A 26,596-nucleotide genomic window follows, 5' to 3' on the forward strand; every position below is an offset into this window, starting at 1 on the left:
GTCTAGCCCTGTCAGCATTGCAGGGAAAGACATACAACGTTATTAAACTCTTACACAATGAAAACAAACACTTGCGACCCGCCATGACTTATGAATTCCTCTCTACAACTACGCGGTCTTACAGATTCTAACATTGTCTTCTATGATGTGCAACACAACTAACTCTCTTAACATCTAAAGAAATGTTGGTTGGTGTTTCATGAAGATTTAAATAAAGTTTATTTAACTAAGTTGGGGAAGATGCTGGTCATGTAATTCAACCAATCAGTGCATAGTGGGCTCTATATACACTCAAAAAAATGAACTTTTACACCAATTTTACTTTATTTTTCATGTTTTGATAACTTAAAAAAATCAATTTAACAATGTGAACTTAATTTAATCTAGTTTATTCAACAAAAAAGTGTGTCTTATCAGCTTTACTTAAAATTATGTTCAGCCAACATAACATTGTTGAATAAAAGTAACGGATTAATAAAACCAATACAGATTTGTATCTCATTGGCTGAGGATTTTGCAGTGTATTATGGGTAATTGTTGTTCTGCCACCCTCCTGCAGAAGTGTAGCACCATTACAGTGCATTTACACAGGCCGTAAGCTTTAACGCTTGACGGAAAGCTTGTCTGAAGCGTGGCCAACAGCCAATCACAGTGGCCGCAACCTATGATCCAGTTTTCCATAAACGTAATTGGCTGGCTCTGCCTAGGTTATTTGCATAAGGCGATCTGATTGGCTGACGCACGCGTTGCCGCTTGAAAAGTTGAGAAATGTTCAACTTCTGCCGCGAGCAACGGCACTGTGCCGATGGATCCACAGTTCAGTTCGGCAACGCATGACGTCACCCATTAAAAGTGAATGTGAATGTGAATGCACGGTTGGACGTGAGTAATAAGTGGCCAAATTTGAGTCTGATATATTTTAGAACAAAACAAATGGATTGGAATGTAACATTGCTTTTCAAATATGTTTGTGATATGTTTGATAAATAAAAAAAGGTCTATATGATGAGTTGAATTGAGCAGCTGCACTCTGATAGATTGATTCAGTGTTAAATTCAAATTAAAAGGGTTGGCGTTTATAAAATGGCATTATTCAAATTTTGTGTCATCATTAATAACTTTTTTCATGTACACTATAAAAAAATCAGTAGAAATTGCAGCTGAGTTGCCGGTAACTTACCGTAGATTTAAATTTATGTTATTTACTTGCAACATTTTGTTCAAAGTTAAATGAACATTAAACATTTACAAGTCTTTGTCTTTACAGAGTAAAACTAAAAAAACAGCATCAAGCAAAACATTTTGGGAAACAAAATCTGAAGCAAAAAACACAAAAAGGTTGATGATGATTTCTGGTTCCCAGAATGCTTTGCATGAGGCTGTTATTGTATAGTTTTATTCTGTAAAGATAAAGACTTGTTGATGTTTGGAATTTATTTAACTTTGAACAAACTCTTGCCAGTAAATAACATACATTTAAATCTACGGTAAATTCCCGGCAACCCAGCTGCAATAACATTGTAATTTCTACGGAATTTTTTTACAGTGTACAGTTAGCTCAATTTGTATTTGCTGACTCTACTAAGGTTTGTAATATTTGATTACATGTTAATGCGAACTTGTGAAAACTTTATGTTTTTTTTAAATATACCACTGTGTAAATAACTTACCGCTTACCGCTTGGTTGAGAAGCCGCACCCGTGGGATTGAGCAGAATTTCTGCTGCATTTATGCAATGTGATTTTATTGTCTGTGTTTCAGAAACATGAGGATGAGAGTGAGGGTTGGCTACACAGACAGGTCAGTATTTATCTTTTCCTCCTAGACTGACGCAAAAAAAAACTATGCACCATGTCTGTGTTTGTCATCAGTAATGGATTTGAACGGTTGAGGATGTTTGATGTTGTTTGTCTTATCATATTCCCCTGCAGTACCGTGCATGAGCTGATATTGTTTTTCCTGATTAGATTTTCATGACTGTTTTTCGCTTGAGGGAAGTTGCCATATGAAATGTTGTGCAATATCATGAATGAAGAATTGTACTGCTCCTGCAGAAATAGGCCTCGTGGCACAAACAGACGCACTATTAGAGCAGCAATGCATCATCATAATAATTCACAATCTAATATATGTTGTTTTGCTTTTAATGTTTTCGGAGTTGTAGAAATATGAGCGCTTTCCTCTGTGGGCTTACACTTTAGTGCTCCTGCTGGTCTTATAATTCAGCAATTATGAAACTCTGTAGATTTGAACCAAGACAAAAGCTATCACGGGAGGAGAAAATCAAAATAATGAGGGTAATGATAGTGCCAGTGTCAAGGTAATGATCATTTTAATTCGTATTTTTCTAACAGAATGAAGAACCGCTGTTCTCTAAAGATGGACTCAGGCTGTTCTTCACCAGAGCAATACCACAGGGAGGACGAGGGAAGTTCTTTCACATCTCAATGTCTATCTCACAGGTACAATCCTTAGCTAAATCTGATTTTTTAAGCCAAATCTTAATGCATTTTTTTTCTGTAGAACAAAAAATATCTATTTTTTAGAATCTATGCACAGCTCTATTTCAAGTTTTGGCGTATGTTTTCTGTGCACTATCAATGTTTGCAAATGTATCAAATCAATATCTTTACTCACAATGCTTCAGTCCCATGACTTTAATCAGGCATATACACACAGTTTGAATCGAGTGTTGGACAATTAACGATGTGGCAATTGAGCTCAGTGTAATAATATGTTCAGGAAATGAACCGCTGTCATCCAAGAAATTGTAAAAATATAAAATTATACTGCCTTTTAGCTATGTCATTGATTGTTATGGGTCTAATCACCACATTGATTATATTGAGTAATATTTGTACTTATACCAACTTATTTGTGTTTTATTTTATGAAATCCTGCTATGCATATGAAGTAACCGTTTTATAAAAGCAATAAGCCCCGCGAAGCAGTGGTGTTACAGTGCATTTTATAACAGCTAAGGGGCATTGTTAGGCACAACGCAAATCGGCTTATTGCTTTAAAGAAAACCATTTACGCCTAGCGTGTGGATTTTCATTTTACTTATCTGTAAGGTATATGTGGCTTTTTCACTCTCATGCATGCGGTGTGTGTGTGTGTGCGTGCGTGCGTGCGTGCATTCGTGCATTCGTGTATGTATACACTATTATGAGCAATAAAACAATTATGAGGAAATAAAACAAACCTGACAGATAATAATAGACCATTAGAAATTATACAGTTTAAAGTTTGTGACACACTATAATGATTACCAAGTGGATACATTTACAGAGCTCAGATGCAAAACCATGTAACTCCATCTGACATGTTTTCCTGTAAATTAGGATTTTTTTAATGAAGTTTACCTAGGTGGCATTAAGTGGCCTTGGCATTTCTTCTCTTTTAAAGATTTAAAGAGTTATGGTTCTCTTTTGTGGTTTGGCTGTTTAACACAGGCCTCAGCAATATAACAAATTTTGCTGCTTATGTTTTGTTATTACTCTTTTAAATGGGCTACTTATCAGATTCTCTTCAAAAGTCCACTCGTTCCAGTCAAACCAGCATGCATTATGGTCATGTCAGGTCATTAACATTGCTGGTGTGTAACAAATTTTTTTTTTAACCAACAGAGTTATAAAAGAGGTAAAGATTAGTGCTTGCCATTTAATTGAAAGATGTGTCCAAAATTATGATTTTCCGATGATGTCATAGAAATGTCATCATATTGGGAAGATGCTCAATTAAAAGAGCTTTTCTCCATAAAAGCGGATGCAGAAATTAGTCGATAAGTTACTGGAAGGGTTTGAGATTCACTTATTAGATTCCTTTGGGAATTAAATGGTGCAGCTGTTGAAAGGTCATTGTCATCAGAGAGTTTTTATGGGATTTTACTACTAATGCGTGAATGGTCGAATACCAGATAAAGATGAAAAGCTATTGTATTTGTGAAGAGTATATGTGGTACCTTTACCAGAAAAAGCTAATTGGACAACTGTGGTGCAATTTAAAACACTGTAAAAAAAGTGTGCATTTACAGTATGTTGCTGACTACTATTCAAATGACATCCATATATTGTAACTTTACAATGAAAAAAGACTGTAACATCACAGGATTGTTCTGCTGGATCACAATGATTACCTGTACATTCAACTGTTGTACACTCTAACTGTTAGAATGTTATTAAATAAGATGATGTGCCTGAGCATTCTTGGGCAATATGGTTGCCGTCGCATCATCTAGGTGGATGCTGCACATTGGTGGTGGTTGAGATGAATCCCCCTTTTATATGTAAAGTGCTTTGAGTGCTGCAGAAAAGCGCTATATAAATGTAACAAATTATTATTTTAATTTTATGACCACCGTTGTCACCATTGATATGTTTTGCATGCCTAGATGGTAACTCGCAAGTATGCAATAAAGAACTATTTAACTTAAAATATTACATTATGTAAGAGATAATGTATAACCATCATGTTGTTAGCGCAAAATAACCCCCAACAGGGTGATGAGGATTGTGCAAAGCACCCTAAAACAATTATTTTGTGATGATATCCTGCTGAATGTACATTAGCACACTTATTCCACAACTATTTAACCACAAGAGTAAATATATGGACATAGACAAGAGACAGTGGAGTGTTACATTAAACATAAACAAGTAGTACCAGTCTAGATGACTTGCAGTACCCAGATGAGCGTTGTGCTATTAAGGATAAGAGACCTTGAAATGTTGGCACTGGCCAGTAAGAATCAAGTATTCCCAAGGGCACAGTAATAATTCTGGAATAGAACATACAGTACTGTATTTCACACAGTGTAGATTGCAATATATTGAATCAGTCAATATCAGTATATCTGTATTTTCTCAATGTCACAGTGCATGTAATTGTGTTCAATGATAATATTACACTGGCTAAAAAACATAATTTTAAAGGAAAGCTCTCGGCCAAATGGAAAACTAATTACTATAATGATAACTATTTACACAATGCAGTTAACAAACTCTTAATTTGTTGTGTTATGTCTGAAATTGGCTAAGGCTGCATTGATTTCACAATAAAATGCAGAATAAAGAATACTGGGCAACTAAAATATGCACACTTAACATTTATCTCAGTACTTCAAAAGCAAAGTGGTTAATTTTACAAAGAATAACGTTGAGATTATAGACCACATATTTAAATTAAATTATTTGCTTCATTTTCCCAAGAATGTTTTATACAAGTCAGGTTTATACAGTCTACAGGAGTTTACTGTTCACAAAAAAATATAATAATTAGTTGTTTTAGTTCTTTTAAAATTATTTAGAATTAATTATATGTAGAAACCCTAACTTCACTGTATATCAATATCATACACATTAGGATACATTTATACTAAAGACTCAATGGGTTTAAAGTCCCATTTCAATTTAATTTTAAAAACATTATACCGCAGCAAACATCACAACAGAACTTTTCTGTTTTTGTACGTAAAAAGTGGTTGGGGTAAAAAGTCCCCACGTTGTTGTTACCTTAAATGACACACTGGCTATGTTAACATACACAAAATGTTGTCTATCCGACTGAATTTAATCCTATTAAACACGCGCATGTACCGTAAACATTGCAATCTGATTTAAATGTTTGTTAACATGTACGTTCGATACAATCTGAACCCAAAGTCTGCACACAGCCAGGGTTGCCAGATTTTCATATCAAACCATCTCAGTGGACATTCAAAACTATCCCAAAAGCATCCAAATGACTATTCAAAGCCCAAATGCCAATAACTAATGAACGGAAAAAAAACAACTTCCTGGAAACGGTAGCCTAAATCTGAAATCTGAGGACTCGGCAACGCCACACCTCGCACAGCATCTCTTGTCGAGTTTACACTTTATCTCTAAATAAATACACTGAAAAAAATGATTAATTGAATTTAATAAATTTTTTTAAGGTAAGTGGTTGCAATCAATTTATTTAAGCTACATTTAAAAGATTTGTAAAGTAAAATAAAATATAAAACTTTTGTTTAAATGTAGCTGAAATAAATTGATTGCAACCACTTACCTTAAAAAAATTGATTAAATTCAATGAATCATTTTTTTCAGTGTACAAAGTCAAAGCTGAGTTGGAAAAAGTTGTTCTTAATACGTTATTGGATGAAATCACAATTTTTCGAAATGCGCAACTATTTTACTGCTTTATGTAATGTAAAGTACAAATGAACGCTGTAGAATGTATAGCGCGTGACCCCATTACCGTAATAATGTGTGTTGCCATTGCCGTGTTTCTGTGACGAGAATCATGTGGGACGTAAATATGAGGTAAATATAAGACGTGAACTTGAGCACAATTCTTCTGCGCATGTACACAATGTATTTTTGCATCCAATTAAGAGAATACTATGTTTAACCCGTTTACATGCATACTTTTCTCCTGATGATCGGGGTAAGTTGGACTACACCACCCCTTTCAATATGATCGAAATTTGGATCCGATCAACCTCATTCGTATTGATTAAGGTGTTTACATGAAGGCTTTTCAATTCGATTGAGCCATCAATACAATTGGAAATGGATTATTTGGTTGCATGTTAACGTAGCTACAGTCAGTAAGACCCATGTGTCAACTTCTTCCTAAAATGTTCTATTTTCATATGTTAATCCATTAATATTTAGTAAAAATAAAAATATAATTTTGATTCTCGTATACATTTGTACAAGAAAAATCTGTAAATGTTTCTTTATCAGTGAGGGGGTGGTTTACCCAATGCCTTATTATATTTTATAAAACGGCCCGTTCTGGTTCTTCATTCTGATTGGTTGAAACGCGTTCTAAGCCGTAATAAAATACCCAGGAAACTCCATGGTTCAGACCGCATCACATAAGTATCACTGCGCCACGGTTGTTGCGTACTGATTTATGAAAATAAACACAACAGTCTTTAATCATATTTTCATTGTGTCTTTGCTGCGTCTGTGCTGGTTGGGAACTGCGCTCTGTTGCAGGCACACTTGATTCTGAGGAACTACTTTGTTTGGCAGAAGAGTAATATTTGTACTATTAGTGTTTTATTTTGTGAAATCCTGCTAAAGTTGTGCATTTGATATAACCGTTTTATAAAAGCAATAAGTCCCGCAAAGCAGTGGGGTCATAACAATGCCCCTGTTATAAAATGCCCTGGTAACCCACTGCTTCTTGGGGCTTATTGCTTTATTCTATATGACATTGATGATGATAATGCTGGTTTTCATTGTTTCCAGATTATTCTGTATAAATGAAGTTCATGTTATATGTTCTCTCTGTAAAGGCCAACAGCAGCACAGATACTCTACAGTCTATAACATCTGGAGACTGGGATGTCACACAAGTTCTGGCCTATGATGAGGACAGCCAGTTAATGTGAGCAAACCAAGCACCACCTGAAACTCTACATATGAACATATCGACCTATGAACTACTGGTGCACAGATCAGAATACATGGTACCAATATGAAAATTGCTGATACTGATATAGATCTATATAGATAGATTTCCTTTTTTTTTGCACAACTGCAAAGAAACAAACGAACATAAACATCACAGCATGTGAATGTTTTGCTTGATAGCTGTGCTTGTTCTGTCTTTCTTAAAAAACTATAAATGTCACTTTTGTGATCTGATTTAACTGTCCAAATGCTTTTTAGGTTCACTGCGTTTTTAGTAAGTCATGTTTTGATATTGTGCTATTTGAATGAATAGATATTTCCTGAGCACAGAGGACAACCCTAAAAGAAGACATCTGTACAGGTACATGCATAGCATATATTCATGGCTTGTGGTTCGTGGTGTCGCATTTGTTTTATTTTTTACTGACAGTGTTGATGTATCTGTGGTTGTTCCAGCGCAGACACGGTCGGCACCTTCAACCGCCGCTGTCTGTCCTGTGATTTCACTGACAGCTGTGGGTACGTCACCGGCTCCTTCAGTCACAACATGGACTACTTTCTGCTCAACTGTAAAGGTAGATATTTTATTTACTAGAAGGGCAGTATTAAGTTTTATGCATCACTACATTTGCTTCATACATTTCTTATAACATTTTTACTCGTGTTAAAATTTATGCACTTTTACAAGTTCTTTGTTACAGCAACCGAGCTGGGCTGTAATAAATATTTTATGTAATTGACCTAAACTTCAACTACAAACTTATTTGAACTATTTACTGATACTTAACAATATTTAAAATAAAAAACATTTTATCGTAGTGATGAAAGGTTTATTTAGACTTTATTCATTTTTATAATTTAGGGTTTTTGTTCTACATTGTGAAATAAAGGTCACTGTATGTAGATGTGTCACAAAATCTTCAAAATTGTTGTGATGTCATATTTAAATTTTTATGGGTTCCTAGCTTCTGATGGTAAACCCACTGTCTAGCTATCTCAGATAAAATGGCCATGGATGGTCTAATGCATATTGCACACAAAGATTTTTGCTGGTCATTAACTTACACTGGCCTGTAAGTCTTACACAATTTGTAAGTACAGTAGCGTTTGTTATTAATTATCATATACAGTATGTACACTATAAGTACCTGTCATGTACTTACACTTGCGTGTAAGTACTAAATAAGGAATAATTGGCGACGGGCTGTTGAATTATTAGGAAATAATGCACAGCCAAGGTGGTAATGCGGCACGACGTTACACCACGGGTGTGCATTATTTTCAAATAATTCAACAGTCCGTCGTTAATTATTCCTCTTATACCATGGTTCCCACAGACATTGCTCTGATGGTTATTTTAAGACATTTTAAGGTTAGGTGTGCATTTTACAGAAAAATAAACACACATGGAACATTTCTTAACCAATCAGAATAAAGCATTCCACAGGAACGTGGTATAAATACTTATATTGTACATTCATTTGTAAGTACTGTAGTGTTTCTTGTTAGCTACAGTAAACATACATTATAAGTGTGAATTTGGTATTACCCAGTACTTATCTAGAGTTACATCATAACTACTAAGTATGTACCACTGGTAAGTACAGTAATGATACCATTTAATTAGCATTCAAAAGTAAATACCACACATTTGTCTGTACGTACATTTGTATGTAAGTCTGTATGTAAGTACAACATATTGTATTTATGTACAAGGTAAGTAAACATATTGTACTGTAAAATAAAGTGCTAACACTTTATTTCTTGTGCACTTTTTGGCTTAAATGCTGAAATTAACATGAACTAAAATTAATACATGCTCTAGAAGTATTGTTCATTGATAGTTCATGTTAGATAATGCGTTAACTAATTGTTAACAATACAACTTTATTGTAAAGTGTTATCAATACAATTTTGAACAAATTAGGTTTTTCAATGACAGGTGACCACTGTGACCCATCCCTACAGTCTATACTGTACTGCACAATATTATGCTATCATCAATTTAGGATTTACACCACCAAATCTTTTCTTTTTCAACATTTTGTACATTTTTAGTTTATCCCTGACTAAGTGGTCGGTTTATGGCTAGAATAAGTTGTAAACAATGTTTATCAATAGCCACCTTGGTTTGGAGGAGGGAGAATCTTTAATTTATTGTCTGGTTATAGACAGTTTTGACTCATTTGAATCTTGTACACATTCTTTATTTGTCTTGTTGGGCCAAGAAACACTGTACTGGGAGTCTCAGAGTGACCTCCTCTTAACCCCAACACAATTATAAATTCACCTTGCAGTGATTGTTGATACAGATACCAAGACCCGGTACTTGTGATTCATGTACTGACAAGTGCAATATTTTACTAGAAATCAGAATATGTACCATACAATATTACATTACCAATCACACATCTCTCTCTTCTATTATGTAATTTTATTTATTTTATCTCTATAGGCACACACTATTTAAACTCATGCATAACATGTTTTTCCAACCCTTTTTTAAACCCATTTTAAACCCGCTTAAATACTCTAACTGTGACTAACGAACGTGAACCTCAAGATCATTCTATTCAACCAGCAATAATAATGTCTCACTGCAACTGTATTGTCCTTTTGTAATTTGTCTGTTATTTTGTTGTATGTATGTATGTTATGTGTTACACTTTTACGTGGTGCTTAATCCCCCTCCCCTTATGTGCACTTTAAATAATTATTCCTATTTTCCGTTCTGTAAAAAAATTTAATTTATATTAAAAAAAAAAAAAAAGTTGTCCTCCGAAGAGGGGGGGGGTGGTAGCGGGCCAAAAAAAGAAAAAAAAAAAAAGAATATGTACCATAACTGGTTGATGTTATTTATTCCCTCCTCTTTTAAATTCTTACAATTTTAGTAATACAACATACAGTATATTGCACACATGGACTGATACAAACATATAGCTATAAATGAAAACAACTATATAGACCACACATTGTGGGCTATGCTGTAGTTTCCGTAAAGGAAACCCACTTTAACCGCATTCAACCATACCAGGTCATTTGTTGTTCAAAGGTTTCCATTCAGCAAAGTGCATAGATTATTTCATTCTGTCTGTCTCTTATATAGAAGCATGATTTCTACAGAAGCCGATTTGTTTTGAAGGCTTGAATGTTTTTGTGGTCGTATTCATTGAAGCATTCTGACAAAACTCTTGTATTTACGATCAGAGATGTTTGTCTGCTTCATGAGAAATGCTTGTGGAAAGCTTCTTCACCACGCTTATTAGAGACTGAAAGCTTTCATGCACCTTTCACAGTTTAGTGACTCTCAGTTTCAAAAGCGCTTGTGAAATGATCGTCTAATATGCTTTGCTGAGCCTTAACGTCTATGATGTCTAACATGCATAAGTGAAACCGTTATTTGATTTAACAATACTTAACAATCGGCTAAGTATACAAGAGTTATAGGAGAATACAGTACTTACAGTTCTGAAGATATCTAATGTTTTAGTGATAAGTAATTTATTTAATGTGGGGTTTGCCTGTTTAAATCCCCTGCTGTTCTGATGTTAGGATGTTGTAGATGACTTTGTAAGGTAGAGCTAGCTTTCATACTGAAGGTCTGGGAACCATGGCTGCTTTGAATGGCCTAGGACCACACAAAAGGCCATATTACATAGGGATGTCCCAATCAGGTTTTTTTGCCCTCGAGTCTGAGTCCGAGTCATTTGATTTTGAGTATCTGCCGATACCGAGTCCCGAGATCCGATACTTTTATAATACATAAAAAAAGAATAAAGAAGAGCGAAAAATAACAGATCCAGGATGTTCCTTATGTCATGCCGCACGCATTGGTGTTTCTGTGTGGAGTAAAAAGAGTCTAACTCTGTGCCAGCGCATAACTATAGATGTGTTAAAAAATAATGAAAATATATATAGTATATATGTACAGGGGTTAAATTAGGATTTGTTTTGTGGGGATGCTCTGTTAGTAGGGAGGGTTCGAGGGGTAACATGTTTTATCCTGATGACAGCAAAGCCACTGGTGTGTTTCAATGACATTTTGGATCTCTGATAGGATTTTATAACTTTCAGCTTTAAAGCTGTGCCACATGTTGACCCAAACTTTAAAACCTGAACTTTAAATTATGCAAATCTATGAGTCTGACACCCTATATGCATTTGTTGCACATGTCATTATGCACTATTGATCAAACTTTGAAGGAAGTTATAAGACTCAACCTCCTTGACTTATTCTAGGCATAAGATAGGCTACTCAAAAAGACTCAATTAACAAGAAAAACAACATACTGATTCAGCAATAGGCTATGTCTTATAAATTAGCCATAGAGATTGCCTAGGCTGGTCAGCAGTTAGTTAAACAATCACTATAGTAGGTCGTAATTGATTTGTATAATCAAAATAAATTATTTTATTAAACTATACAATAAGTTGTATCCAGTTATCTAGTTAACATATTGTAATAAGATGATTGACATGGCTATACATACTTTAATATTATGTTTCTAGACTTCTATTAAGTTTTTTCGACGTGTGCAGCATTCTTACCTCTCTCTCTCTATCTCTCGTCTCTACAATGTGTAATGTGATCTTCCTGCGCGAATGCACGTTCTTGAGGTTCTGAGTGAGACACGGAGCTGCGTACTGATGTAGATTAACTGAGCACATAGTGACAAAAACGATCGACGCGTCGTTTAAATAAGCGGTAAAACCCGGTTTTGTTGTTGGTGCACCGCATGCACGAGTGTGTGAAGCCTATGAATGAAAACACGTCATTATTCGCATCAGTTCACTCGCACCAGCGCAGCCCGTACACTGGCGCAGAGCGAGATCTTCAGTATGTGTGGCGAGGCTTAGCCCCGGACAGTCCTGGCCCCATTTAAACCCTGCATGTATCCGAGTCCTGATCGGAAGGTAACGTCTGATTCCGATCAAGTCTGAAACCAAGTGAACGGGGCCGATTTCCGATCACATGATCGGATCGGGACATCCCTAATATTACATTTTATGCTGCGTCATGTTTAGGGGAGAGGAATACCACATTAAAAGATGCAACCATCATTCAACAAAACGTTAAAATATATCTCCCACAAATTGCGTCAAGCAAAACTCTTAGATGGCTTTTAAATTATGCAAATCTATGAGTCTGACACCCTATATGCATTTGTTGCATATGTCATTATGCACTATTGATCAAACTTTGAAGGAAGTTATAAGACTCAACCTCCTTGACTAATTCTATTCTTTCTGCATATTCCATCATCTGAAATTGAATCAAATGAAACATTTTCTTTTTTAACCTCTCGCACTAATTCGTGGGCGGGATGACGTCAGTTTTTCTAACGCTGCTAACAATATCTATATAGCCTACATTAACATTACTATACATCGTTTAAAAGGTCTGCGGGTTTAGCATCAGTGTATGGTCTCTGTTTTGAGATACAGATGCTCTAGCATCATAAATGTAGTATTTTGTGACAGAAGTCCAGATGACAACATGCAGAGTATAAACAGGACTTCTTACCTTTGTGTTGATATAACGATCGCGAGTCGAATCCAGTCTGTTTCAGATGTGTGAATAACCCATGAAAACCGTCTAATAGAATATATCCAATGACCATTTTTGTCCACAAATGCGTATAATCCATGAAATATAGATAGATTGTCCATTGTTTACATCAGATTTCGCGTGAACGTCTTGTTATAGAATATAATATACAATCTGAGGACTATTTACATCGTAACACTGTATGAGATGGAGCCGCAGCGGTCATGTCAGCTGAGGGTTCAGGTTTTTTTCAGTAAGTTTCACATTCCTGTGCCGGCGTGCTAGGTGTTTGTTCAGATTTGAGGTGGAATTTTTTGCAGTAGATAAAAGTTTTATTCCCACGCAGAGTGTACAGTGGACGCTGACGTTTTTGTCACTTTTAACAGGGTTAAACTCAAAGTAATGTTGGTACTTCCAAGCATTATACGCTGGATGGTCTTGTTCTCTTCCGCGCTCCATGTTGTCTCTTCATGTTTAACACACTGACTGACGGCGCGACGCTCATACGTCATTGTCACTCGACTCACGACACGAGACAGTTTCACGAAACAAAAACGCATTAATGCAGCCTGCTTATGAAGTAACAGTAATCTAATTACTGTTTTTGCAATTGTAATCCCTTACTTTACTCATTTCTTGAAAAAAGTAATCTGATTACAGTAGCGCGTTACTTCTAACGTGTTACTGCCCATCACTGTTCCCCACTGTTGACGAGATATTTCGTCATGTTAAAGAAAATGTTTTCATGCCAATGACGAGTTTTTACAGAAACCCCTGTTTTTGCTAATATCCACTACTGTAGGTGGCGATATTACCCAACTTTTAAAACACTGAAGCATCTACTGATCCAAAAACAGTAAAAACTGTGTATGTTTTGATCATAGTTCTGAATCTGATATCTAATAAAAGTCCTTTACAAAAATGCAAGTATATCATCCTTTTGCTCAAAATTTGGTAATTTGGACGTAACCTACTCATATTTGAGAGGTGATAAAAACACAAAAAATAAAGATAGGGTGAAACTTTTTTGAAACGAGGGTTTGTTTGTTCTTTCGTTTAATATATTGTATGTTTATATCTTTAAAGATGTTTATACATGGATAGGAAATCTAGGAAAAAGATTAAAAGGCATGAAAATCATAAAAACTGCTGGCGCTGGCTGGCACCTTTTTAATAACTTTGAAGGGTAACAGGTGAAGATCCGATTGTATCTATGTATTTCACTTGTTGACCTCCAAGGATAAATCATTTTCAAATAGAAATAATGCAAATGACTTTTGGTGTGTTGGTTTGTTGTCAGGTCCTGGAGTCCCATTTGTGTCAGTATACAGCACCCACGACAAACAGAGTAAGTACCCACTCGTTCAAATCCTTTCTGCTACTGTGTATGTGTGTGCTTTCTGGAGGGCCATGCTTCACTCATAAGACTGTTATTACAGCGGCTTTAGTGAGTTACATGAAGACCTTTCAAGGAAGATGTTCACTTTACAGGCATTTGTGCTACGAGACGGCCCACCCATGTACACCAAGCTTTCATTTTATTATATACCCATAGCATGCCGATACACGAGTAGAGCTCTTCTCAGCCCCACCACAGGCCGCATTGTGATTGATTCACCCCACGCGCCTGCGGTCCCACACTGAGAGCTCTCACAGATGATTGGATTATAGCCTGACGCTCTGTGACTTCCATAAAATCTGACCTTTCTATGTAAGAGGCTAGTAATTGTGTTATTCTGTATATAATATCCTGTAAGCTGAGAGATATCACACTAGAGCGAGATTCAGCATGACACAGTCAATCACAGCAGTAATGTTTTTCTGTGTGTATGAGAGGAATGTTTAGGAATGCTGTATGAATGTTTGTTTACGATTCAATTTGAAGTATCACTTAGGTCACATTCAGATGACTTAAACCACACCCACGCAGATCCTTTTCTTAAATATGTATAATTCATTGCTTGTTTTCGAATGTGCAGCAATGTCAATAGCATTGGTGCAATGGGAGCAGGTGCGCTTTGTGGGACTTGAGTCTGAGCAGGCACTGATAAGCCTGTCTAAAAAGCAAGCCCTCAACCCCCGTGTGCTCTTAATTGTTACGTGCAATTCCAAGACTTTGTCACCGTGTTGTTCAGAATTAAAGGTGTTTGTGTTTAAAGCAGCAGGCTTGATATCTGCTCTCTTTAGACTCTCTATCAGAAAACCCAGCTGTTCATTGGCTTCCCAAAACCTCTCAACATTTACAATCATGAATCAACCTCTGGTTATCAAAGAACCATTTGTTTATTTCCCAGAACACTTTGTTAATTAATTTTGCTTGTTTTAAAAGGGTTTGCAAATGCATAGTTTGAGATAAAAAATAATTTTTGCCTGCCAAACCTCTCTTCACACTGTGGTCAATGCTCGCCCTCTCTTAGGAAAACCGAAAAAGTATTTGTTCCAGAGGTCAGTTTGCCAAATCGATTACAAACAAAGATCGGAAGTTAACTTAAGGCCAGCCGCGTAACCGTCACAAGGGCGTGTGTCTGAAAAAACGTCTATATTACATACTGTTACAACCAACTTAAATCAGCTATACCCTAAGGGGCCAGTCACACCAAAAGCACTTTAAACGCTTGCAAACGCAAGGCGCGACGCACTGCCTTTTTTAAAAAAGAGCAGTGCGATGCGGCTTTTCATATTGCTAAGCAACCACCGAGTCAGCTGTCTTGTCAATCAAATATTGAAGCGTGAGCGCTCTTTTGCTGTTAACTGTCATATTAGCAGAAACTTTAAAAAGAGGGCGCTTGCTCTGACCTTGTTTGAGGATGAGAGGTGCACAAACACGCAGGAGAGAGTGAGCAAGTGGAGTCCGGTTCTTCAAAGCAACTGTAAACTTCCCTCACCACAACGTAAGGCCCGCCTCTCCTCGCATAAACAGCGTGCAAACGTGCCCTGCCCATAGAATATCATTCAAAAAAGGCACCTGCAACTGCCATAAACGCTTTTGGTGTGACTGGCCCCTAATGCTGCATTTACACCAACCGCGTTTGAGGCGTTGAAATTGCGTCTACCGTGCCTAGTTTGAGTCTTGAACAGTTTAAATGCATTCGCGCGTCTACTTTGCTCTAGAAAAGCAAAGCATTTGACGCGCGTCAGAGGCAATATCTGCTTCTTGAGAGAGGGGCAAGTGCTATGCGGTTGTCTGTTTGCAAGATGGCTGATGTTGATTGTGCATTTATCGAGAGAGTTACCGGTTTGTATTTGGTAACCTTACTATAGGGGGAAAATAAACGGTGCGGGTCGATAAACGTCACGTGACTCAAAAGTAAAATGTGTATTACAACTTACCAGGTTGCCCAATGTCCTCACTGACAATCTTCCAACTGAGTTCCTTTTTATTCCTGTCTCTATAGAAATAAGAACTTGTGTCGGATAGCTCCGGGTAACTGCTCACAGACAATATCAAGCGTTCCTTCATGGTGAATGAGTGACTCCGGGCAGGGCTGCCGCCACAGCAGCAAGCAGGCTCCTGATTGGTTAACGCGGCGCGAAAATCCAGCAAAGTTCAAAATTTACGTCAGCCGCAAATTCGGGTCAAAAGCAAAATGCACAAAAAGCACCATTCGCGCGTACCATGGCAGACGCTCAATTCGCGCCATTCGTGCGAACTAGATGCGTGAATGAGGCGGAATCGCGTCTACCGTGCCACACCAAATGCCTCATCTGCGCAGCGAGTCCTCCAGGCGCGCGTCAACGCATCTTCACATTGACTTTACATTGAAATCGCTCGCGCTTGGCGCCTCTACTGTGGCTGGTATAAACGCAGCATTAAAATAGCTGGGTTATTTTTGACCCATAATAGGTAAATATTGGACAGAACACATGCTGGGTTAAAAACTACCCCATGCTGGGTCAAAAATTACCCAATGTTACGCAACCATGGGGAATAATAATCCAGCAGGGTTAAAATAACCCAGCATTGGGTCCATTTTTAACCCAGCACGTTTTATGTCCAATATATACCCATTATGGATCAAAAATAACCCAGTCATTTTTAGAGTGTACCAACTTGTAACACATTATAATGTTAGCTAATATTTTTCTTTCATTTTAGTTGATAATAGTTTTATGTAATTAAAATAAACACATTTAATTATTACACTGCTATGTAGTCTTTAAGTACATCTAAGTTGCTTCAAAGTATAATTTAAATTTGTAACACTGAATAACTTCCAAATCACTCATACTTTAATATATAAGCATTGACTTCGTAGGAAAGATTAGTTTTTGACATTCATCCATTTCTTTCTATTTGCAGAGGTGTGTGACATTGAATTAAATCTGAACTTGAGGAGAACAGTGGACTCGATGCAGATGCCGAGAGTGGAATACAGGAAGATAAACATAGAGGATTACAGTATGTTATCTAAATCATGTTTAAATGTTTGTGGTGAACCGCTTAGCATGATGGATGAGGATTAAGAGGGATATTAATGTAATACAGATGCAAATTAATGTCAGATTGTCATACACAGGCCTCAGTATGCAGATCCTCAAACCTGCAGGCTTCGTAGACACATCACAGTACCCACTTCTGCTTCTTGTGTAAGTAAATGCCAACAGTTATTACAGTTTTCTTTATTTTTTACGCGCAGCCCAGCTACAACTCAGAAGCTGCTCAAATCCCTGTCGCGCCACAGAGCGCCACTCACATAGTTTAACATTAAATAACATCATATTTGTAGCAAATCAATAACGATTAATATTGGCTGCTAACGTATATTTAGCATTTTGAAGTAGACCCTATCTGATGAAGCTCGTGCTATTTAATGTTTACGATACCTCTGAGACGTGATGCTGTGCTGAGCTGCGTGTCTGGTGTGCGACCCCAGACAGCAGACGACTCTGGGCCGGATCCGCACCGGATCAGCGCCAGAGCTGTTGACTTCGGCACAGATCCGGAGCGGATCCGGCCCAGAGTCGTCTGCTGTCTGGGACCCCCTTTAGAGACTGTACAACCAGTGTTGGGGATAGTTACTTTTAAATGTAATGCATTACAATATTTAGTTACTCCCCCAAAAAGTAACTAATTGCGTTACTTAGTTACTTTTCATGGAAAGTAATGCTTAGGTTACTTTTAAGCTACTTTTTCTTACTTGGCTGAGGCTTGATCTCGTTCAGGCATTGCAGGTGTTTTTATGACTAAGAAGTTTTGCATTGAGAAATTGCATTTACCTTTCGCAAAAATGTCAAGTTCTTGCCTGCCATCTCTGTTTCTCAAAACTATTCCCGCTCGGGCGCGCATGCATAGTGTGCGTAATTCTACGTGACAGATGTTAATTTTAATTCAGTACATTATAGATTTTTTTTAAATCGAATGAATTAAACTGAAAAGTAACTTGCACTACTTTTTTAAAAAAAATAACTCAAATATTAATGTGTACATTTATAAAGTAATACGTTACTTTACTCGTTACTTCAGAAAAGTAATATTATTATGTAATTTACGTTACTCGTACAACACAATCTCATCGCAATTCAAAACTTTTTTTAAGTTCCTATAGCTCAGTGGTAGAGTATTGCGATAGCAGCACAAAAAGTCAAGGGTTGAATTTCTAGGGAACAGACATATGGATGTTTAACTCTTTCACCGCCAGCATTTTTTTAAAAAGTTGCCAGCCAGCGCCAGAGTTTTTCATGATTTTCACCAAAGTTTAATGCCTTCCAGAAAATGTTCTTCTTCAAATATATACACATACAATATATCAAATGAAAGAACAGACCAGACCCTCTGCTTTCAAACAAAAAAAAAAACGTTTCATCCTACCTTGAATAGTTCTTTTGTAATCAGCTTTTGAATATGGGTAGGTTTCTGCAAAAACACCACATTTTGAGCAAAAAGCTGAGATAATTCCATTTTTGTGACGGACTTTTCATAGAGATCCCATTCAGAGCGATCTTTAAAACAGACACAGACATGCAGCAGCTTGCCAGAGGGCAATACTACCGGGTTTAAAAAGTTGCGGAACCTAGTGGATAATAGCGGTATTGCGGAAAGACGGAAATACTTGTCATTGGCGGGGAAGTGTTTTCTCTTGATTGACGAGATATCTCGTCAATGGCGGGGAAAGAGTTAATTGAATGCACTGTAAGTCACTTTGGATAAAAACGTCGGCCAAATGCATACATATACATTTTACACAGTGGGTAATTTCTGTGAATTTGTATGACCTTATTCTTATATTTTAGTATGATCTGCAGTGAATTTGCAGGATTTAAGGTTGTGGTTAGGGGTGGAGCCTAATTCTTAGTATTATCTTAAATCAGTTCTTAGTATGATTCACAATGTACAAATTCATAAGAAATTAATATTCATAAAAACCATGAGATCAGGTTGGGCTGTAAAACATGAAAGAGCTAGAAACATCCCGGTTTCCTTTGTAGTATATGAGCCCTTTAAAAATGTGCTGTGGGTCATCCCATTAACACATAACAGCAGTTTCTTTTCTGCGCTGCCGTGGTTCAGGTCTCATCAAACGTATGAGTGTAACTCTAAAATAGACTTGAGTCTGTGCTATTAATCTTTGTCTTTTCAGCCGCACACTGTAATTACACCACGAATGAGTTTATCTACAGGCTGACTTCAATTAACCTGAGCATACATCATACATACAGCAGCAGCAAACACCTGAACTCTTTATAGAGTCACCCATGCAGTCTGAATATGATGTGCGCTAGTTGTCTCAACAGCTGAACTACCCACAGCTTTTATGTGCCTCAGACCCAAATTTCTACTCTTCTGATTCAAAACACATCACAAGTGCAGCTGGGTGCAACCATGATGCTGCTAAAATACACCTGTTATGTCTAAAAAAAGAAAATACTGCATTGAATGCATTTAAGTGCATAAATGCAAAAAGAGGCAAAAATGCAGCAGAGAAACGATGCCCAAATGTACTTGGATTGCAGCAATATGTACTAAAAAACAAATGGACCTCAAATTCATACTCTTCTCTTCCTTTTCTCTGTCTTTCTCTTTTAGAGATGGTACTCCGGGCAGTCAGTCGGTTTCAGAGCAATTCCACATTGACTGGGCGTCAGTGCTGGTCAGCAGTTTTGGAGTGGTAGCTGTGCGCTTCGACGGCCGTGGAAGTGGCTTTCAAGGGACCAACTTTCTCCATAAGGTGCAGCGCAGGCTGGGGATGTTCGAGGAGAAAGACCAGCTGGAGGCTCTCAGGTAGTCGAGCAGCCATCTGCGCTCATACACGGCGAATATCCATCAGTGCCAACGCACAGCTGTACACACCCACTGACAAACATGAGACGAATCTCCTTAACCCCACAGCAGTTCTGTAACAAATGAATCACATTTATATCAGACTCCGGGCTTCTGAACTGTGATTATTCAGCATGTTAGAAGGTGCAGATTTTGCTTAAAATCTGATCAGTGAAAGACTGCAAGGTAACATTTTATGTTTGTGTTTGGCAGTGTTATGCTACAGGAGCCCTACATTGACAAGAGCAGAATTGGAGCTTTCGGGCAGGTAAAACATTTTTTAGTTTTGTTAATTGGCCTTATAAAGCAAAGATAAACAGCTTTCTCTTTACCTCTCTATATTTGTAGTAAAAATGAAAGACATTTTGATATTTTAGAGTTTTAGACAATAGCTTGTTGGAAACCAATTAAAATACCCACAAAACAATGCAAAAGAAATATAATCCAGTATTGTGCAATTCAACAGTTTTCACAGAGCATGTTGCAATACATCCTGGGATTGCCTTCTCACTAAAGAATATAGTATCATGATACCATAGATTTTGGTTAAGAAGGTGTCTTATGAGATAGCTTAACTTTGCTGCTAATTAGATTTGGGAACAACCAGTGCACATGTCTAGTCAGGAGCAAGTATTTAACAAGCACTGAGAGACACACGCGTGCGTCAAGTTTAAACCCCTCGCCCATTTAGGAGAAGCACTGTTTTGGTTGACATGCTGCACTGAGACAGGCGTAAGTATGGCACTCACTCAATTGGTTAGACTTTCACAAAGAGGACAGTCATGCTTTTGCTGTAGACTCGCTGCATATTTTGCATATCACAGTCTTTGAGATTTGCTAATTGCAATGTGAAACATTCAATTCGACATTTATATACTTTATGCCTTAAAATTACATTCAATCAATTATAATTATATATATAGCTATGATATGGTTTAGTTGTTTCTATAAGAGAGGAGGTGTAATATGTTGCACATGTTGTGTGCCAATAAATAAACAGTTGTCAAATTATAATATTTTATTATTTAATAATACTATGTTTTTAAAGTAGATAAAATAATTATGCCACATATTTACACACTCACCTAATGGATTATTAGGAACACCTGTTAAATTTCTCATTAATGCAATTATCTGATCAACCAATCACATGGCAGTTGCTTCAATGCATTTAGGGGTGTGGTCCTGGTCAAGAAGACAATCCACTGAACTCCAAACTGAATGACAGAATGGGAAGGAAAGGTAATTTAAGCAATTTGGAGCGTGTCATGGTTGGCCAGACAGGCCGGTCTGAGTATTTCACAATTTCCCTTAGTTACTGGGATTTTCACGCACAACCATTTCTAGGGTTTACAAAGAATGCTGTGAAAAGGGAAAAACATCCAGTATTAGGCAGTCCTGTGGCCGATAATGCCTTGTTGATGCTAGAGGTCAGAGGAGAATGTGCCGACTGATTCAAGCTGATAGAAGAGCAACTTTGACTGAAATAATCACTCGTTACAACTGAGGTATGCAGCAAAGCATTTGTGAAGCCACAACACTCACAACCTTGAGGCGGACGGGCTACAACAGAAGAAGACCCCACCGGGTACCACTCATCTCCACTACAAATAGGAAAAAGAGGCTACAGTTTGCACAAGCTCACCAAAATTGGACAGTTGAAGACTTGAAAAATTTTGCCTGGTGATGAATCTCGATTTCTGTTGAGACATTCAGATGGTAGAGTCAGAATTTGGCGTATAAATAAAATGAGAACATGGATCCATCATGCCTTGTTACCACTAGTGGTGGTGGTGTAATGGTGTGAGGGATGTTTTCTTGGCACACTTTAGGCCCCTTAGTGCCAATTGGGCATTGTTTAAATGCCACAGTCTACCTGAGCATTGTTTCTGAACATCCCTTTATGACCACCATGTACAAATCCTCTGATGGCTACTTCCAGCAGGATAATGCACCATGTCACAAAGCTCAAATAATTTCAAATTGGTTTCTTGAACATGACAATGAGTTCACTGTACTAAAATTTCCCCCACAGTCACCAGATCTCAACCCACTAGCTCATCTTTGGGATGTGATGGAACGGGAGATTCGTGCCCTGGATGTGCATCCCACAAATCTCCATCAATTGCAAGATGCTATCCAATCAATATGGGTCAACATTTCTAAAGAATGCTTTCAGCATCTTGTTGAATCAATGCCATGTAGAATTAAGGCAGTTCTGAAGGTGAAAGGGGGTCAAACACAGTATTAGTATGGTGTTCCTAATAATCCTTTAGGTGGGTGTAGTTCTTCTCTAAAATTCCAAAACAAATTGGTTTCATGCAGTAAATATTTCCTGTATATTTAATATGTAAATATTTTTTGAGTATTTCCTTAATTGAGGAAATTCACATTTTAGGCTGCATCTTCTCTTTTGCCCACGTCTTTCTTTGAAAGATTGTAGCTTAGATTCATTAATCCATGTTCAGAAGGTGTACGACTGACTGCATCAAATATCCCTAACAGTGAGTGTTGTGTTACCTCAGAGATCTTGTGTTAAGTTGTGTTAATGTTTCAGGTGTATGGAGGTTACATTACCAGTCTTCTGCTTAGCGCTGAAGAATCCATGCTCAAGTGTGCTGCAGTGCTCTCACCTATCACAGACTTTGCACTTTATGGTAAGCTGTATATACTGTATGTGTGTTTATCACTTAATAACAGTCCTCAAACAGAACATGTGCCAAAATTAGGGCTGTCAATAGATTAAAAAAATTAATCTAGATTAATCACATGATTTCATGAGTTAACTCGCGATTAATCGCAAATTAATCACACATTTTTATCCATTTTAAATTTACCCTAATTTAACACTTTTCAGGTTTTTAATACTCTAATCATATATACATATATAGATGCTTTATGCAAATATATGTTAACAACAGCCTGTTTACATTTTTAACAGAATCATCAGCCATTGTTTTGTATATTCATTTTTTAGACCCCTCCATGATTTCTAAGTGGGAGAACTTGCAAAATAGCAGGGTGTTTAAATACTTATTTTCCTCACTGTATTTTGTAAATCACGTTAACATTATATGCTGAATGGCATTTTTTTTGTACAGGAGCGTGCAACTTGTGTACAGGAATAACAGAAGCTGAAATTTAAGTTCAAGGGACAGTACGGCATATGTGTATAATATACTTTAAAGTATTATATTTATAAGAAAAATGCTTTATAGTTATAAGATGAATGCAATAAAGTGTCTTCAGTCGTTTTTGTCCGGTGTCAAGATGAAGGTAGGGTTTCATTTCTTCTCTGAGTGACAGTGAGTGTGATGGGTTTAGAAAGTGACCTTGTGTCATGCTTTGATGGCACTTCTGCTAAAGATGTCATTTTAAAGAATCTATCTTCAATCATAAGATGAAAATACAGACATGTCAAGTATGGGAAATACCATTTAAATAATGTAGTAGGCTACTCTGCTTGACAAAGGTTATATTCTTACACAATGCATGTAAAAAATGCATTGGTTGTGGCACGATACACAGAAAAAATAGAAAAGGCAATGTGCAAGCCTATGACCAAAGACATCCGCCTTATGTATTAATACAACTACCAAATAAAAAATAATGCACATGGAGCAGAAGTATGTGTGCATGGCCACTAACAAACTGAATGATGTTAAAATCTGCATCTTTTGCTGTCGCTTTCTGTGACACGTGGATCCCATCAGTATTCTGAAAGCAGACACTGTAGGTGAATTGAAGCAGTCATAGGGTACCAAATGAACAAAGGAATGACAAAATAGAGCATGTGTTTGTTCCCCATAAACAATATTTTACATCTTAAAGAGGCCATGGCACAGAAATGTGTCTATAAGTCAGCCAGCGTGTCAGAACGTATTGAGAAACGGCTCTGATAAGCAGTGAATATTATCATAATAAACACTTGGAAATGAGCTCAGCCTATGAGCAATGTCATTGTTGAGTGATACTGTTCTTTCATTTCCTGCATTCAGCTTCAGCTTTCTCTGAGAGATATCTGGGTCCTCCTAAGCCAGATCGAAGGGCATACGAGGTACATTTTCCTGGAATTTACAGTCAGTATGTTGCATGCACTTTTGTTTGTTTATACCGTACTTACTGTGCTGTGTTTATTATTTCTACAGATGGCCAACCTTGCGTACAGAGCGTCTCAGTTCATCGATAAGAAGTTTTTAATCATTCATCCAACTGCAGATGGTGAGTCCACTCTTCACTGATCGCAGTGTTGAGATTAAATGAATGCATACCGAATAACGCATCTTTTTTTACTTTTTAGAAAAAGTCCACTTTCAGCACACAGCCAAATTCATCGCCAGATTAATAAGTGAGAGAGCAAATTATACACTGCAGGTAAGAGAAACTGGATGAAACTTTCTACAACAGGATTCTCCTTGTTTACTGGTTAGGGTTGAACCAGACATTGACAGCTACAAAACATACAACTATATTATGCAACGTAGCATTTAAAAAGCATTTAACAGTTGTAACAATATAGCATTTAAAAGATATTTAATCTAAAACAGCTAATAGAGTCCTTCCCCTAAATCTACCCAAAACAGTTAAAAAAAAGCATAACAGACAGACAAGTGTAATCACAATTTTTTATTTATTGCGAAATTTCAAAAGCAGTACCAAAAGTAGATAAAATGACGATGTGCTGCAGCCGCGGTCCTCTCTAAAGTATATAATGTACCTGAGTAATCCATTAAAATTTTATTAATTAGGGGTGTAATGGTTAACACTGCTCACTGTTCGGTTTGTTTCATGTCACGGTTTTATATTGGTACGGTTCGGCACTGGCAATGTTCAGAAAAACATACTACTGCCAGATGAACACAACACTCTTTTAATTAGTAACAAACTTATTTCTTGTCACTTAAAAAAGTTCTCCGCATTCCCATAAACTTCCCATAAACAAGTGCATTTCAAACGTTTTCACCAAATGAGCAGATTAAAACACTGCTTTATGTTTTAGGCATGTTTGTAACACAGAGCTTTCCATTTTGCAATCCAATAATGTAATCACTTTAGTTCATGACTGACTATATTAAAAGAATACAATTAACTCCTAAGTAGCCCACATAAGTCTGCAATAGTGCACTGTTCTCTGCAGCCTTGCCATTCATTGTATTTTTCAAATATATAATTTACAATTCAGTGCAAACACATAGCCTAAAAATTATGAATTTTGCCCTAATGGTGTAGCCCTATCATAAGGTATTTTAATATTATTTAATTAAACTTTTAAATGTTGCTTTTTCCCCTATATTTCTATTTTTTTTAAATGGTGGGTCTATAGATCACCTGTTGGGTTGAAAAAGTTTGGAAACCCCTGATATACAATACACAAGCAAGATTAGTCAAGTATGCAGGGGAAACAAATGGAAAAATAAAAATCCTTTATTTTAGCTTAAGTACTAACATCATGTATATTGCAAAATACCATAAGATACGCCCTACCTATAACAAATATCTAATAGACTTTCAAAATGTAGTTTACTTGAAAACATCATACTAATATGAAACTTACTTTTTTCCAATAAACTGATGAGTTTTGCATCAATTAGCTTTTTGTTACTCTTGCAATAGACTATAAATATTGACTATTGATAGACCATTCATTGTTACATCTATGACTTAACTTGATAAGGATCACTGTGCCGTACACGGCACACCCCCTCTTTTGCACGAGATGCTGCATAAACGTCATTGTAACTTTGAAGCATTAAATCTTCAAAATATACGGTCATGCGGCACATCGTTTGAAAGCTTAGACTCTCAGGATTCCATTAAGCGCACACACAAAGCATAATATGATTTATAGCTGTCATAAAACTGTAATCTTGTTAGTTACCTGAACCGGGCAGCGCCGATTTAGGTTCTTTACTTACCTTCAAAATCTTCCCTTTATCCGCTTCGGTGAAATTGTCCAAAACAAATTGTTCATAAATCCCCAAAATATCCATATTTAAAATTTTATTAACGTAGTTAACTACCTTCCGGTAGCGCCGCCATCTTAGTCTCATCCGCATTCAGGATGAGAGCTTACGCAGCGTACAGAGGTTTCTCTGCTGCTGCTCTGTGCCCCCGCCCTCCGAATTTGTCATACGTCACTAAGAAAAGTGCGTACACTACGCTAATACTCTCTTCTGAGTCTAAGATGGCGGCGCTACCAGAAGGTAGTTAATTACGTTAATAAAATTTTAAATATGGATATTTCTACAACAACACCGCACGGATTACCCACAGAAGACCTTTGTTTATCATCCTGGAGCCGTTTGGATTTAATTTGTGAAGGATGGACGCACTTTTTTTGGACTTGAAGGTCGTGGACTATGGCTGGACCCCGTAACA

At 37.0% G+C, this 26,596-nt stretch overlaps 1 protein-coding gene across 2 annotated transcripts in view; it reads left to right on the plus strand.

Annotated features, from left to right (window-relative positions):
* dpp6a (dipeptidyl-peptidase 6a) overlaps window positions 1-26,596 on the plus strand; it is a 462,038-nt gene that overhangs the window by 426,673 nt on the left and 8,769 nt on the right. For both annotated transcript variants that reach the window (XM_055182097.2, XM_055182096.2), the window contains exons 12-25: window positions 1,762-1,800; window positions 2,355-2,462; window positions 7,295-7,386; window positions 7,726-7,773; window positions 7,869-7,987; window positions 14,261-14,308; window positions 17,261-17,359; window positions 17,478-17,547; window positions 19,985-20,179; window positions 20,432-20,486; window positions 22,776-22,875; window positions 24,217-24,275; window positions 24,367-24,439; window positions 24,519-24,592. In XM_055182097.2, coding sequence (XP_055038072.2) covers window positions 1,762-1,800; window positions 2,355-2,462; window positions 7,295-7,386; window positions 7,726-7,773; window positions 7,869-7,987; window positions 14,261-14,308; window positions 17,261-17,359; window positions 17,478-17,547; window positions 19,985-20,179; window positions 20,432-20,486; window positions 22,776-22,875; window positions 24,217-24,275; window positions 24,367-24,439; window positions 24,519-24,592 — 1,179 coding nt within the window. The remainder of the gene's footprint in view (window positions 1-1,761; window positions 1,801-2,354; window positions 2,463-7,294; window positions 7,387-7,725; window positions 7,774-7,868; window positions 7,988-14,260; window positions 14,309-17,260; window positions 17,360-17,477; window positions 17,548-19,984; window positions 20,180-20,431; window positions 20,487-22,775; window positions 22,876-24,216; window positions 24,276-24,366; window positions 24,440-24,518; window positions 24,593-26,596) is intronic.

The sequence above is a fragment of the Misgurnus anguillicaudatus genome, chromosome 25 (genome assembly GCF_027580225.2).
Source record: "Misgurnus anguillicaudatus chromosome 25, ASM2758022v2, whole genome shotgun sequence".
Taxonomy (NCBI): Eukaryota; Metazoa; Chordata; class Actinopteri; order Cypriniformes; family Cobitidae; genus Misgurnus; species Misgurnus anguillicaudatus.